General features: G+C 49.4%; 1 protein-coding gene across 1 annotated transcript in view; it reads left to right on the top strand.

Annotated features, from left to right (window-relative positions):
* The first annotated feature begins 13,863 nt into the window (after nt 1-13,863).
* Nucleotides 13,864-16,476, top strand: part of Srrm1 (serine and arginine repetitive matrix 1) — a 32,638-nt gene continuing 30,025 nt past the window's right edge. Inside the window, 1 exon segment of the mRNA XM_006975667.4 lies at nt 13,864-14,031. Coding sequence (XP_006975729.1) covers nt 14,011-14,031 — 21 coding nt within the window. The 5' untranslated portion in view covers nt 13,864-14,010.

Below are 16,476 nucleotides of genomic sequence, written 5' to 3'. Positions count from 1 at the left end.
GGGGAAATAACATCGAGATGAAGATTGAAAGACACTCAAAGAGTGGGACCTGGGAAGAACAGGAGGAGAGGAAGAGAGAAAGAAGGAAGCCACGCAGGTTAGAGACACTTCCACTGAGCAAAAATCCAGAGGAGATAGTGGAGGGAGGCTCCCATGGGGAGGACCATCGGTGGTTCATTATTTTAAAGGCAACAGAAAATCCCTGAGCACGGGGCTGGTGGGGTTTGCTCAGGGAGTAAAGACACCTGCTATTAAACTTAATGACCTGGGTTCAATCCCCAGGACCCATATGTGGAAGACAAGAACTGACCCTGAAGATATCCACTGATCTCGACCCGCAGGCCATGGCATACACGCACACACAAAATGTAACAAAAATGTTTTAAAGAAAGAAAATTCTGGGCTGGAGAGAGGTCTCGGTGGTTCAGAGCTCCCAGAGCTCTCCCAGAGGACCTGGATTGGAGTCGCAGCACCCATGTCAGGTGGCTCGGAACCTCCAGTAACCCCAGTTTCAGGGGACCTGATGTCTCTGGCATTGAGGACATGGGGACACACACGGGGAGGTTAATTAGCAATAAAGTAAAATCTTAAATAAACAAAAGTGCTTGACCAGGGAAAACAGACACAGCTGTCTAGATCAGAGCTGTAAGTCCTGCCACAATGTGCAGAATGGGCGAGCGTGGGAGAGCCTGGGGCGAGGCGGACAAGAGAGAGTCTGTGGCAAGGCACAGCAGGCACGTCTGTGTGTGTTTTCCTTTTTAAAAGCCTGTTCTAAATAGCCCTCAAATTGTCCTGGCTTTCCTTTTCTTTCTTTTCTAAGTAGTTATTTGTGGGTGTATAGTAACCCAACAAAAATGTCTCCAGGAGTCGTCTGAAGCCCACTGGATGGGAGCACACAGCAGGGGCATTGTCTGCCTCTGTGGCCCTTTGTCCTGGAACGCCCGTTCCCTCCACAGCTGTGTTGTGGCAAAGAAGCAAACTGCCGAAGCTTGGGGATGCTGCCGTCCCAGAGGCCAGTGGTCCAGCACATCTGTGAGACACAGGTGGAGGCAGGCTGACCTTCAGGTGTCTCCTAGGACGCCCTCTTTGTATCAGCCCAGATATCAATCTTCTGATGAATAAAATTCACCTGGACCCCTTGATCCTTGTGTCACTTGGGATGGGGGTCTCTCTCCATAACCCGGGGGGCTTGCACTCACTGTGTTGCCTGGATTGGCCTCCAACTCTCCATCATCTTGCCTCAAATCGGTGGGATGACAGGCATGTTTCACTAGAATTAGATTCATCCTGAGTCTCTTCCACAATGCTGCCCTCCACCTTAAGTGACCTCAGAGAAGCAGACTACCATTTAACCAGCTTCCCTGTAGCTGCCAGTTCTTCCCTTGGAAGCACATTGGGAGTAAAGGGGATTTTTTAAAATTCCACGGAGAAAGCCGGGCGGTGGTGGCGCACGCCTTTAATCCCAGCACTCGGGAGGCAGAGGCAGGCGGATCTCCGTGAGTTCAAGGCCAGCCTGGTCTCCAAAGCGAGTTCCAGGAAAGGCGCAAAGCTACACAGAGAAACCCTGTCTCGAAAAACCAAAAAAATAAAAATAAAAAAAAAATAAAAAAAATAAAAAATAAAAAATAAAAAAATAAAAAAAATAAAAAATAAAATTCCACGGAGATAGGAGTATCTACAACCTAGAGCTGAAGGATGTGGAATCAGTGTTGTGGTTTGAGTGTGAAATGTCTGCCACAGATTCCTGGGTTTGAACACTTGGCTGTGGAACCTTCCCAAGGTAGAGAACCTCAATGGAGGAAGTAAATTGCTGGACCTGGTCCCACTTCCTGTTCTCTGCTTCCTGCTTCCGCCACCATGTTTTCTGAACCATGATGGATTGCATCCATCCAATTCCCCAGAACTGTGAGCCACAATAAGTCCTTTCTCCCTCAAGTTGTCTTGCTGGAAAGCAAAAGAACTACATCTTTGTTTTTTTGGTTTTTGTTGTTTTTTTGAGACTGTTATGCCTGAATCATGAGCCCCCCAGAGACCACCAGGAGTCGAAGTTCATATGCAAAAGCAAAGAGCCTTTATTACAAGCTTGAGTTTGGGCTCTCCGTCCGCTCCGACACAGCAGTTGGATCAGGGAGAGCATCAAGCTCAGTTGAAGCCGGGTTTTTAAGGAGTAAGGATTGGGGGGAGGGGGACACCGGATTCAGATGGGGGTTGAACTCCTGACTGGGCAGGAGTAGGACACAGAAGTCTTGTCAAACAGGGATTGGCGCTGGCATTGCTGCAAGGAAATTGGCAACCTATATACAAGTGATGTAAGCTAATGTTCTCGAGTGTCTAGTATTTGCTCAATTCTGATTGGTCCCCCAGAGGTACAGTTTGTGGCTTTTCCTGGTTATTGTAATGGTGAGGTCTAGTTCCAGTTTGTTGGTCTGCAGCCTGTCATGGCTGCACTAATGTTAAGTTAGGCCTCTTTAGAGACAGGGTTTCTCTGTGTAACAATCCTGGCTATCCTTGAACTCACTTTTGTAGACCAGGCTGGCCTTGAACTCACAAAGATTTGCCTGCTTGTGCCTCCCAAGTACTGGGATTAAAGGCGTGAGTCACCATCATCCATCTAGAACCACATCTTTGAAGGGAAACCAAGACAAGGTACCGCCTTGTAGGACAAGTGGGGTGTTTCAGTAGGAGGTGTGGTGAGCTGTGACCAGTGAGATGGAGATGGAGGATGGTGTGGACCTGGTGAGAAGGATTTGCTGCTGGGACTATGGCTGTGCATCACTGTGCGTAGCTTGTTTGCTTGCTGATTTAAAAAGCAGAGTTGGAGCCAGGAAGTGATGAATGCCTTTAATCCCAGTCCTTGGGAGGCAGAGGCAGGTGGATCTCTGTGAGTTCGAGGCCAGTCCGGTCTACAGAGTGAGTTCCAGGACATCCAGGACTGTTTCACAGAGAAACCCTGTCTGAAAGGAAGAAAGAAAGAAAGAAAGAAAGAAAGAAAGAAAGAAAGAAAGAAAGAAAGAAAGAAAGAAAGAAAGAAAGAAAGAAAGAAAGAAAGACACCTAGGAAGGAAGTGAGACACACCTGAGACTGTGGGCATGGGCTTCTGAAAGGAGAGTGGCCTCTTTCTGGTTTTTAAGACCAGGTCTCACGTGGCCCAAGCTGGCCTCCAGCTCCGTATGCAGCCTAGGCTGGTCTTAAGCGCTGTGTCCTCCGGAGCCTCTGTGTTCCAAGTTCAAAGCCGACAGGTGCACTGTCACACGTGGCTGTGAGCTTCTTGGCCACGAGTCACGTTAAATCATTAGAGGGCCACTCTAAAGCAGGGGAGGGAAAGAGTTCTGATGGCCCCGGATGAAGTGGAAAGATCACGAGGCAAGAGTGGTGGGTGGTGCTTTCTGTGTCCAAGAGGCCCGTATGTTGAGCTGAAGAGCGCCCTGGCGCCCTCTGGGCCAGGGACAGGCATAAAGGTACAGCACACGGAACAGGCATGGCCTTTTTGACGTTTGGTATTGAGAACAAAGTTGTCCAGAAAGACAACTTGAGGGAGAAAGGACTTATTGTGGCTCACAGTTCTGGGGAATTGGATGGTTTTTGTTTTATTTATTTATTTAGAAATTTACAGGTGGATCTCTGTGAGTTCGAGGCCAGCCTGGGCTACCAAGTGAGTTCCAGGAAAGGCACAAAGCTACACAGAGAAACCCTGTCTCGAAAAACAAAAAAAAAAAAAAAAAAAAGAAGTGGGGCTGGAGAGATAGTTCAACAGTTAAGAACATTGACTGCTCTTCCAGACAACCCAGGTTTGATTCCCAGGATCTACATGGCAGTTCACACCCATTTGTAGCTCTACTTCCAGAGAATCTAACACTCTCTTGCCAGGCATGGTGGTGTACGCCTTTAGTCCCATTTAATCCCAGCACTGAAGACAGAGACAGGCAGATCTCTGACTTTGAGGGTAGCCTGGTCTACCAAGTGAGTTTCAGGACAGCCAGGGCTACACAGGATCCTGTCTTGAAAAACCAAAACTATATATAACGTGTATGTGTGTTTTGTCTACATGTGTACCTGGTACCTGTCGAGTCCAGAGGAGGACATGGGATCTTCTGGAATTGGAGTTACAAACAGCTATGATCCATTCTGTGGGTGGGAATCAAACCTGGGTCTTCTGGAAGAGCAGCCACTGCTCCTTTTTTTGGGGGGGGGGCGGCGTGTTATTCGAGACAGGGTTTCACTATGTAACAGCATTGACTGTCCTGGAATTCTCTTTGTAGACAAGGCTGGCCTTGAACTCACAGAGATCTGTCTGCGTCTGCCTCCTGAGTACTGGGATTAAAGGCATGGGCCACCACTGCCCGGCTGCAGCCAATGCTCTTAACTGCTGAACCAGCTCTCCAGCTCCCCTTTGTGACTCCTAACCAAACCTGCATTTGTAAGGCAGTGTGAGAGAGTCAGTTCTCACTACCACCATGTGCGTTCTGGGATTCAAACTCGGGACTGAAGGCTTGGTGGCAAGCTCCTTGACCTGTTGAGTCATCTCACTAGTCGCATAAAATAGTGTGGACGAGTGTTATTTATTTGTTGGTGTTATTTACGGGGCACAAGGTACGAGGGAACCCACTCTAAGAGTTTTTATTAGGGGAGGGAAAGGGTGGAGGTGGGTAGGCCTACTGAAAAGAAAGGTGAGGGGAGGAGGGTGGGGAGGAAGGAGAGAGAGACAGAGAGACAGAGGCGGGGGAGCAGTGCTGACAGCCATGCGCAGTCACGTGACCCCAAATGTTTGTCTAAAACTTAGATGGCTGTTAGGCCTTTGGAAGCCCATGGACCAGATCCTGAAATTGACTTCTGCTTCTATGCTGGCTGTGGGACAACTCACTTCTGCTGGGTCCCCACCTCATTCATCTGTGAAGTGGGTATGGAGCCCAAAGCCTGCTAGGGCTGCCACAACAGTACCAGAGCCCAGGAGGCTCAAACAACAGACCAGCAGTCATCCCAGAGTAGGGCCCACCTAATGGCCTCACTGTAACTTAATTACCTCTTGAAAGCCCAGCCTCCAAATAGGGTAAGGTCCTGCTAGTTAGGAGGCTTTACATACGAAGGGGAGAGCCATCAATTCAGCATAACCCTGTTATTACTGTGACAAAATTAGTTATTCATGTACTTGCCTACTTTTTTTTTTTCTTTTTCTTTTTCTTTTTTTTTTTTTTTGGTTTTTCGAGACAGGGTTTCTCTGTGTAGCTTTGTACCTTCCCTGGAACTTACTTGGTAGTCCAGGCTGGCCTTGAACTCACAGGTATCCACCTGGCTCTGCCTCCCGAGTGCTCGGATTAAAGGCGTGCGGCGCCGCCACCCAGCATTGCCTACTTATTTTTAATCACTCTTAGTTATGCGTGTGTCTATGTATGGGTATGTGAACATGAGTGTCCACAGAGGCCAGAGGCATGGGATACCCCTGAGTTGGCGTTACAAGCAGTTGTGAACTGCCCAAAATGGGTTCTAAGAACCAAGCTTGGTTGGATCCTCTGGAAGAGCAGTTCATGCTCTTAACCACTGACGCATCGCTCAGGGCCCTCTATTTATTTTTGACCTAGGGTCTCAAGTAACTCAGGCTGGCCTCAAACTTGCTATGTATTGAGTAGGACCTTGGACTCCTGATCCTCTCGCCTCAACCTCCCAAGTGCTGGGGCTTATCATGTCTGGCTCTAGCTAGTGTATAAAAGATCGGTATAAAGCTGTAGAGCTCACGCTAGCTAAACTGTAGTGGCTGTCGTGGAGAGATACTCCAGAAAAGATGCTCCCGGCTGGGTGAAGTGGCACTGAGGAGGCAGTCAGGTAGATCTCTGTGATCTCCTGGTTAGCCAGGGATACACAGTGAGAGCCTATCTCAAAAGGGGGGGCTGGAAGGGGGGATAGAGGGAGGGGAGGGGGAGAAGAGTGGAAGGAGGGAGGGAAAGAGAAAGGAAGAAGGGGAAGGATGTGGGAGTAGAGAGGAGAAAACGCACAGACTGGAGGAGAGAATTCTTGACGCATCTCCAGATTGCCTCATCCACTGACATTCCTCTTACTTTTCCAGCCCTTATTTAACTGATTTATTATTGGAAAAAGGTCTCACTATATAGCCCTAGCTGGCCTGGGACTTGATATGTTGACCAGGCTGACCTCAAACTCAAAGAGATCTGCTGCCTCCCTCTGCCTCCCCAGTGCTGGGATTAAAGGTGTGTGTCCTATGTCCAGCTCAGCCCTTATTTTAAAACATACATGACACAGCTGGGTACACGCCTGTAATCCTAGCATATGTGAGGTAGAGCACAGAAGAATCAGGAGTTCAAGGTCATCCTAAGTTACACAGAGAATTAGAGGCTAGCCTGGGCTACATGTGACCTTGTCTCATGTAAATAAAATAAAAACCGACCAACAAACAAAAAACGTGCAAACAACGTCTAACTGTAATATCTGCGGAGATCTTTAAAGGGAGGGAGAAGCAAGTTCATGCTCTTAACCACTGAGGCATCTCTCACCTAAAGGAAGTGGTTGTACTTCCCTTGGGTGCCCGTTGATCCATCCTCCCACTGCCCTGTAAACTCCCAGGCCTTACACGTCCATTATGTCCCTTACTTTAAGAACACAAAGCAAGAACCCAGCATAAAACAACAATCAAGTCACTCATTTCTAACAAGCCCCGCCTGCACAGAGGCCCACTAACCTGAGAGGGGAGAGCGCCATCTAGTGGCTCTTGGTGTTTACTTGCAGGTTGCGTTTCACACATATTTTCAAATATTTCTTTATATTTATTTACTGATATTTGTACGCGCGTGCACGTGTGTGTGTGTGTGTCAGAGGATTTCATCCTCTCTTTCCACCACATGGGGTCCTGAGCCATTTTGCCTGTGAGTTAGGTTGTGGGTTTCTTTTGGTTTTTTGTTTGTTTGTTTTTGTTTTTAATTTTTTTCCCATTTTGCTGTACTGAGGATTGAAGCAATGGCCTCAGATATGCTAGGCAAGCACTCTGCCACTGATCTGCATCTCTAGCCCTTGGTTGCTGTTTTTGTTTTCTTGAGAGAGGGTTTCCATGTGCACCCCTGGTTGTCCTGGAACTTAGTCTGTAGACCAGGTTAGCTTCAAACTCAGAGATCCACCAGTCTCTGCCTCCCAAGTGCTGGGATTAAAAGGTGTGTGCCACCATGCCTGGCTAAAATATTTATTCTTAGTTATGAGTATGTATGTGTGCCTGCATGAGTTTATGAGCACCGTGTGCGTGTAGGTGCAGAGGGGATCAGATCCCCTGGAGCTGAAGTTACAGGTGGTTGTGTGACGGGAGTGTTGGGTCCTCTGGAAGAACAGCGCATGCTCCTAACTGCTAGCCACGCCCCGGCCCATCTTTTACTTTCAGATGGGGACGTCTCACTACATAGCCCTAGCTAGCCTGAAACTTGTCATGTAGTCCAGGGTTAAAGGTGATTCCCACCACATCCAGTTGCAGCTTTACTTGAAACTGAGGAAAACCCTAGACAAGCTCTCCAGTTACCTTTTCCCACACTGTCATAAATCCTGCCTCACTGTTTCACAAATGTCCCTAAGTCCTACCCAGGGGAGAATGACTTGTAACGGCTTCCCCTCTCCACATGCCTGGCTGCCTTGTGAATAGGATTTTTGCAAAAGCTGTGAATAGTACAATGGGCTTTGTTTAATAACATGATATCTGCTGTTAAAATTTCAGACTTTAAGCCACTTGAGAGGCAGGGGCAGGTGGATCTCTGTGAGTTCAAGGCCAGCCTAGTGTACAGAATGAGTTCCAGGATAGGCTCCAAAGCTACACAGAGAAACCCTGTCTCGAAAAACCAAAAATAAATAAATAAATAAAAAAGTTCAGACTTTAGCCAGGCGGTGGTGGCACACACCTTTAATCCCAGTACTTGGGAGGCAGAGGCAGGTGGATCTCTGTGAGTTCCAGGCTAGCCTGGTCTACAGCACTAGTTCCAGGATAGCCACATAGCCACAGCTATACAGAGAAACACTATCTCGGGGGTGGGAGGGTGGGGGAGTGCAGGTTAAACACAAAAAGATAAGGCGGACTGGATATATTTCAGTGATGGAGAATGTGCTTAGCATGTGTAAGGTCCTACACCCAATCCACAACCAATCAGCGAATCAGTCAGGACCATCTGCCAGGCACGGTGATGCAGGCCTGAAATCCCAAAGCTGGCAGGTAGAGAGAGGATGGATAGTGAGGAGTTCAAAGTTATCAACTGTGGCCAGGCTGGGTTACCCGAGACTCTGTTATAATAAATAAGACAAAAGCAAGAACACAGTAAACAAGAAAATAACCACAGGAAAAGGAAACAAGATGGCTGTGAGGGAACAGTGAATTCAAACTAAGGGAACAGAATGTGGTTAAAAGTCCGGAGGGGGCCGGGCAGTGGTGGCGTACACCTTTAATCCCAGCACTCGGGAGGCAGAGGCAGGCAGATCTCTGTGAGTTCGAAGCCAGCCTGGGCTACCAAGTGAGTCCCAGGAAAGGCGCAAAGCTACACAGAGAAACCCTGTCTCGAAAAACCAAAAAAAAAAAAGTCCTGGGGGGATTGTCGGTCTCAGAACAGAAGACACAAACTGTTCTCAAGACCATGGAATCATGTCCCCACTTTTTTTTTTTTTTTTTTTTTTTTTTTGTCTTTTATGACAGTCTCTCCCTAGGTTGTCCCGGCCAACCTGTAACTTGTAATCTTCCTACCTGTGTCTCCCAAGGGGCTGTGATTACAGGCATGTACCCCATGCCTGGCTCCTCTCTGCCAGGGTTCAGAACCTTGTGTAAACCTCTCCCTGCCAAAGGGGTAATCGGTGTAATTAACGGACCACTGTAAAAGCTCTGTTATGTGTCTCCTGAGGTCCTTCACACTTGTGTCTCTTTTGGAGCACCTGCTCTGGGAGAAAGCCATGCTGCCACGTCACGAAATAACCTCGGGACAGCACACTGTGGCCAAGAACGGAGGCTGCTTGCCTACAGCCAGGTGGATCATAGCCAGCATCCTGAGAGACTAAGCCAGAGCCTTCACCTAAGCAACTCCAGAGTCCTGACCCACGGAAACTTCGAGGTGACAATTTATGGTTTAAGGTTTGGGGATAATCGGTTATGTGTGATCCTCGCTGATGTTCATGGAGCTTTTTCACCTGCATTTCACTTGTGGCACTATGATGGGACCTGGGGCAAGCGCTCTACCATCGAGCTATATCCCGAGACCCACAGACAGGAAGGAAGGAATGTAGGTAAGCAGGTGGGTCAGTCCAGGTGTGGGGCACCAGCCTAGAACCACGTTTACTCAAGACGCAGAGGCGCTGCCCTGTTTGTTCAATGGCCTAAAAAGCAAGTGGTCGGTTGAGGCAACTCTCTGACACCCCATCTCAAAAGCCAACTTCGATAATTAATGTTAGGCAGGCTCTCTCTACAGTCTCCTGAGCTCCCGGAGATCCGCCTGCCTCTGCCTCCAAGTCCTGTGATCAAAGGTATGCGCCACCGCCCTGGCTCAAGAGCAAGCATCTTTTAAAAGTAGCTGGAGATGTAGTTTAGGTAGCAGAGTGCTGGCCTGACCACACAAAGGCCTGAGTCCAAGCCTCAATATGGAAGAGCAGAGCAAAAAAAATAAAAGAAAAATGGACAAGGCAGTAAACATATAAACAAAAAAAGTAACACTGTCAAGTAAATGCAACATTCATAGAAGAGGGCATCTACCATTTTAGGAAGGCTGGCCAGAAAAGGGTTATCTGAAGAAATGACATTTGGGGCCTGGAGAGATGACTCAGAGGTTAAGAGCACTGGCTGCTCTTCCAGAGCTTCTTGAGTTCAATTCCCAGCAAACACATGGTGGCTCACAACTCTCTGTAATGTGATCTGGCGCCCTCTTCTGGAGAGTAGGCATACATGCAGACAGAACACTGTACACATAATAAATACATTTTAAAAAAAGAAAGAAAGAAAAGAAATGACATTTGAGTCCCTTTTTCTTTGGTTGAGACAGGGTTTCACTGAGTAGCCTGGCTGGCCTGCGCTCCCTATGTTCAGTTACTTTTAGTCACTGTAGGCTTACAGATTCACAGGCTGAAAAACCGCCATTTCAAGCCTAACCTGTTCACAACCAGACACAAGTCTGCGTTTGGAACAGCTTCAACTTAAAAGTCAGGGACCGAGTGGGTGGGGGTGGGGTGGGGCTGTGGCTCAAGTGTTCACAGCCTAAGGCTATGATTAGGAAGAACCTGCGCATGGAGTGAAGATGGAGAAGGGATCCTACACCAAATCATAAAGGGCTTTGTCTCCTAGGAAGCAGTGTGGGCTTTATCTGGAGGACAATAGGAAGCCACCACAGGGTTTTAAATTCAAAGTGACAGGATACAGATAATCATCTTAGAAAATCACTTTGGCTATACATAGGGTGAGACGATCAACCCTGGAGACGAGAAGAATTGCTAATGTGTTCCTACACAGCTCCAGACAGAAATTCAAAGGGCCGGTATTAAAAACACAAGGGGTTGGGGGTGGTGGCGCACGCCTTTAATATCAGCATTCTGGAGGCAGAGGCAGGTGGACCTCTGTTGAGTTGGAGGACAGCCTGGTCTACATCATGAGTTCTAGGACAGCCAGGGCAGCACAGTGAGATCCTGTCTCAAAGAAAGAAAGATTGGAGAGATGGGTCAGTGGTTAAGAGCACTTGTTACTCTTGCAGGATCCAGGTTTAGTTCCCAGCACCAACATGGTAGGTCTGTAACTCCAGTTCCAAGCCATTCAATGCTCTCTTCTGGCCTCCATGGACACTGCTTGCATGTGATGCACAGTCACACATGCAGACAACAGAGCTGTACACATGCAAATAAATAATCTTAAAGAATATATCTATATGTTTTTGTTGTTGTTTTTGAGAGAAGGTACTACTGTGGTGATACTGTGTTCCCCAATATATTGTGCACCTTAATAAACTTATCTGGGGTCACAGAACCGAACAGCCGCTAAATAGACATAGAGGCCAGAAAATAGTGGCACACAGACCTTTAATCCTAGCATTCAGGAGGATTAGATCCATCTGGGTCTCTGTGAGTTCAAAGGCACACTGGAAACAGCCAAGCATGGTGACTCACGCCTTTAATCCCAGGAAGTGATGGCAAGAAGCAGAAAGGTATATAAGGCATGAGGACCAGGAACTAGAGCTGGTTAAACTTTTAAACTTTTAGGCTTCTTTTTTCTTTTTTCCTTTTTTTTTTTTTTTTTTTTTTTTTTTGGTTTTTCAAGACAGGGTTTCTCTGTGTAGCTTTGCGCCTTTCCTGGAACTCGCTTTGTAGACCAGGCTGGCCTCAAACTCACAGAAATCCGCCTTCCTCTGCCTCCTGGGTTCTGGGATTAAAGGCGTGCGCCACCACCACCCGGCTAGCTTTTAGGCTTTTGAACAGCAGTTCAGCTGAGATTCATTTGGATGAGGACTCAGCGGCTTCCAGTCTGAGGAAACAGGATCAGCTGAGGAATTGGCAAGGTGAGGTAGCTGTGGCTTGTTCTGTTTCTCTGATGTAGCTAGAGTTTTCCTGCCTTGCCCACAGTCAGGACAAATCTTTGTCACACGCCAGTCCCACAGCTGCTCAGACCCAACCAAGTAAACACAGAGACTTATATTGCTTACAAACTGTATGGCCGTGGCAGGCTTCTTGCTAACTGTTCTTATAGCTTAAATTAATCCATTTCCACAAATCTATACCCTGCCACGCAGTTCGTGGCTTACTGGCATCTTCTCATGCTGCTTGTCAGGGTGGCGGCTGGCAGTGACTCCTTCTGCCTTTCTGTTCTTTTATTTCTCCTCTCTGTTACTTCCGCCTATACTTCCTGCCTAGGCACAGCCAATCAGGTTTTATTTATTGACCAATCAGAGCAATTTGACATACAGACCATCCCCCAGCACAGCCAAGTGCAGACCATCTCAGACACCTGCACTCAGGCCGGTGGTCCTAATCATCCTCTGTGCAGACCTGCTGGGTAAAGCCACGAGGAACCCAAGAACGGGTCCCACAGGACATACAGAACATCCCACAGCACTGATCTTTCAGCATTCACCCCAATACCTGGCTTCAGGTTTGTTTTTATTAATAAGACCATTTAAGATTCATGTAGCTCTAGACTTCCTGGAACTCACAGATCTCCCGTTTCCTGAGTGCTAGGATTAAAAGCCTGTATCATCATGCCCAGCATTTTAGAGGGTTTTTCTTTATACCCAGGGTGGCCTCATACTCAGAATCCTTGGACTCCCTCTGCCTTCACCTCCCCGGTGCTGGGATTTCAGGCTTGTCCTACCACAGTCCACTATTTAGTATTAAGAGAAACAGAAGTCAAAATTTGGCAGCTGTGGAGGGTAAAGAGAATGACCAGTGGAAGATGGCATCATTCATTATGAGAAAGAAAAGGCTGAGGGCAGGTGAAAAAAAAACAAAAACCTTAAACAAGTACCAGAAGGCGAGAAGGGCTGGGGTAGAGGGGTAACTAAAGGGTATAGGATGTGGGCGGCGCGTGGCCTGCTTCCTAAGGGGCAGTTGAGTGAAATGCGAAGATTGCCAAGTCTCTTTGTTGTTGCCTATTCTGGTTGGAGGTTCCATGCAGATCAGAGGTTCAGCAGGAGCAAAGGTAGTTAGTTCAAGCAGTGAGTGGGGTTGGGGCACAAGAGATCAAAGAGAGGGCGGTTTTGGCTTTTGGAGGGGAAAAAAATATGAGGAATCGCTGGAGACTTTTCATCACAAGTGTTTTGTTTTTCCACAGTGCCACTCTTCAGAATGGATGCTGGGTAGAAAGATCAGGAATAGGGATATTTCTGTTACAGGGCTAATGCCAAGAGTTGGAGTCAGATAAAGGGATCTTGGGCCTCCATCGTAGTGGCACGTGGGTTTCCGGATGGCCTGGAAGCCGGATGTGCAGGAAAGAGGACTCTCAATACCAAGGTCAGTCCTAAACAAAAGGGAAGCTACTGCCATCTACAGAGAGGGGAGGAGCCCGCCTGACCTCCCCCCCTTTTGATTGATTTGCTCCTTTTGATAGCCAGGATAAGCCCAGTCATGGCTGGTCTGCGATGTCTATGGACGTCCAAGTGGGAAGGTCAGTGGTGTGAAGTTTGAAGCCCAGGAAAAAAGTACCTAGGGACGTGAGGGTGTTTACACACAAATGCCACCCGACGCTCCGAGGGCAGACATAGCCACTTCCAGACTTTTTTCCCCCAAAAAAACAGGAGAAGAGATGAGCGTGTCTGAAAGAGGGAGTGATATACGGTGGCCCGAGAAGGCGGCTTTACTGAGAGAGGGAGAGCACTTGGTGGACATCCTGGAGGCCCTGCCCTCTCCCACTTCCTGCCCTTTAGCGTGTTTTTGCAGCCGAAGCACCGAAACGTATCCAATGGACACCTCAAGCACGCGCCCGAGGCGACGCACATCCGGCTAGCACGCGGGTTTCATTCGCCCTGACCACTCCAGGGTCGATCCCGCCGGCCACCGAAAGCCTACACAAATCTCAACTTTCACCATGACAACCCTGGAGGCAGCGGGCTCCTAACTGGCGTACCGGGCCGCCTCACCGGCACCACCCCGGGGCCACCTTTCTCTCCCATGACGTCCCCATCCCACCCCAGAGCCGAGGCCTGCCTCCCGCTACGGGTCGAAGGAGGGATCAACTCCCGCCGCGCGAGCAAGGCCGATCACGCGCCACAAAAGGATTGGCAGGGCGGGGCGGGGCGACTCAGGGACTCGCCCTCCTGTTTCCATTGGTTGAGGCCGGCGGACTCTCCACCCCCTCTTTGCCAAAGACCGAGGCCGGGGTGAGCTTTGCGCACGCGTGGCGCTCTCTTGGCAAACTGAGCAGGCGCAGCCGCAGGCCCGCGGGAGGGGGAGCGGTGGAGGGGGGTGTGTGGAGGCGCGCGCAGCATCCCGGCGCTGGGCTCCCTTCGGCCGGTCCCGCCCTCCGTCGCGCCGGCGCGGTGCACCCTGGGAGAGCGAGCGATCTCCGAGCGAGGCAGCAAGATGGACGCGGGATTCTTCCGCGTAAGTAGAAGCGCGGGGATCGGGAGTCGGGGCCGGGGAGGCGAGAGGCTTGTTTGTGGGACCCGACAGGGGGCTCAAACCCGGGACGCGGCGGCCCGTGGGACGAGGCTCTAGAGACCCCGAGGGCGGGCGCTCGGGGCCCGGCGTACCCGGCCCTCGGGCGCTGCGGCCGAGACCGGTGCGCCCCTGCGCAGTCTCCTCCTCCGGGATCGTCCCCCCTACGCGGCGGCGGCGGCCGGAAAATGGCGGCGGGAAGGGGCCGGAGCCGAAGCTCACCGGCCGCCTGGCGGGGCCTGCGGGCCGGGCGCCGCGCCGGCCGCCGGGGCTTGGGGCCTAGCGGAGCCCCGAGGAGGAAGTCCCTAGGGGGAGGCCGCTGGGAAGCCTGGAAAGCGGCCGCGGGGCACCGGTCGTACGGTGTGGGGGGCACGTCCTGAGAGCTTCTCGAGGAGAGGGGCTTTCTTTTTTTTTTTTTTAATCACCGTGTTCCCGCGGACAGCGTCCACCCTCCGGGTTTTAAGCCTTTGCGGAGGCGCAGGGTCAGAGTTCGTGAGCGCTCCCGCCCAATTTGATAGCCTCTTCGGGAGGGGGAACTTAGATAATTTTATAGTTGGAACGTTTGAATCGGAGGCTTTTAGGGCGAAATAACGTGCGCGAGGGTGGAGGCAGATGACGGTGTGAACCCATTTCGCTTCCCGCTCTTCCCCCCCGCACCCTTTTCCCAGCGGCCAATGTTTGGGAGTCCGGTGGTTCTATCCTCGGTCCAGGCAAGGGACCTTGTTGGAGTTGGGTCCACAGATCCCAGGCTAAGGCAGTTTATTAGGTGGGGGCCATCCACTCTTGAAGGAAATTAGCTACAGGTTGAGATCCAGATGGATGGGAACGGACACTTGTAGGATTAAAAGTTGGGCAGCAACGATCCCTTTAGGGTTGCTAATTCATTTAAATACAGAGTAGAACCATATAGAGACTGCTGGGTACAAGTTTAAGTTTCAGCTAACTCTAATACGGCTTAATTTTGCACTCCCTGCATCCAGCATGTAATTTGCAGTTTGTGTATGTTTTTTAAAGGAAAAATTAAAAGGAAGGAAGGGAGGTTAATAAGGATGCCTCTTGTGACTGGGTATGTAGTTCCTGAGAGCTTGCCTAACATGAACAAGACTCTGGGTTCCCTCTCCAGGACTCTTAAGTCTCTTGGCACTACAAATCTAGGCATTCACAATATCATTCCAGGCATTTAACCTAAAGCACCCAGCCAGTTGTTTCTTAGATCATACAAGCACTAAGAGAGTTACATACTTGGAGGATACTAATTTTCAAATGAGCTTGTATTTTATAGTGGATACTCGTTATTTCTTATGGCACAGAAGTTACACTTAAAAGCAATTGAAGACTTATTTCACTTGTCTATTAGACACCCCCCCCCTCAGTTTTTGGTGTTTGGCTTTTCCGAGACTTGCGTTTCTCTGTGGCTCTCCTGGAACTCTATAGGCCTGCCAGTCCCTGTCTCCCGGCGTGCCCCACCACTGCACGGCCTTGTCAGTTATTTCTAGTGGAAAGAGATTGAATAAAGAATGCAAAGTGGGTCGGGCAGTGGTGGTGCACGCCTTTAACCCCAGCACTCGGGAGGCAGACAGGCAGATAGATCTGAGTTCGAGGCCAGCCTGGGCTACAAGTGAGTTCCTGGACAGCCAGGACTGTTTCACAGAAAAACCCTGGCTTTGGGGGGATCGGTGCAAAAGTGAAATGAAAAGCCAATTTTAGACCAACTTTTCCTTTGAAATGGACAGAATCTGGAAAAGAATCTTTTTTTTTTTTTTGGTTCCGGAGCTGAGGACCAAACCCAGGGCCTTGCACTTGCTAGGCAAGCCCTCTACCACTGAGCTAAATCCCCAATCCCAAGAATCCAGTTTTTAAGATATATGCTTTACATTTACTTAAATGAAGTAGTTTTGTTATCACTGGGTTGGGTGGGTGGGGGGGACGTGAGGAGAGTTGTTTTGAAACCAGGTTCCCCCCCCCCCCCCAAGACAGGGTTTCTCTGTGTAGCTTTGGAGCCTTTCCTGGAACTCACTCTGTAGACCAGGCTGGCCTCGAACTCACAGAGATCCGCCTGCCTCTGCCTCTCGAGTGCTGGGATTAAAGGCATGTGCCACCAGTGCCCAGCGAAACCAGGTTCTTAATCTAACCCAGACTGCCCTTGAACCAGAGTCCTGCCCTGACATCCCAAGTGCTAGAATTTCAGTCATTTGTCTCACACTTGACTAAATGGAGGCGCTGACTGCATTTAAGCTCTGCGTTAAGATTTTAGATCAGTACACTGCCAACCAGTATCTGACTAGAACTTGATTTGAGGTAGAAATGGTATCTGGCGTTTACTGAACAACTGCTCTTGTGGTGGGTACTTGATGAAAGTCATTTCCCATATATACAACAGCCATGCAAGGT

The sequence above is a fragment of the Peromyscus maniculatus genome, chromosome 2 (genome assembly GCF_049852395.1).
Source record: "Peromyscus maniculatus bairdii isolate BWxNUB_F1_BW_parent chromosome 2, HU_Pman_BW_mat_3.1, whole genome shotgun sequence".
Lineage (NCBI taxonomy): Eukaryota > Metazoa > Chordata > Mammalia > Rodentia > Cricetidae > Peromyscus > Peromyscus maniculatus.
This window is presented reverse-complemented; position numbering and strand designations above follow the sequence as displayed.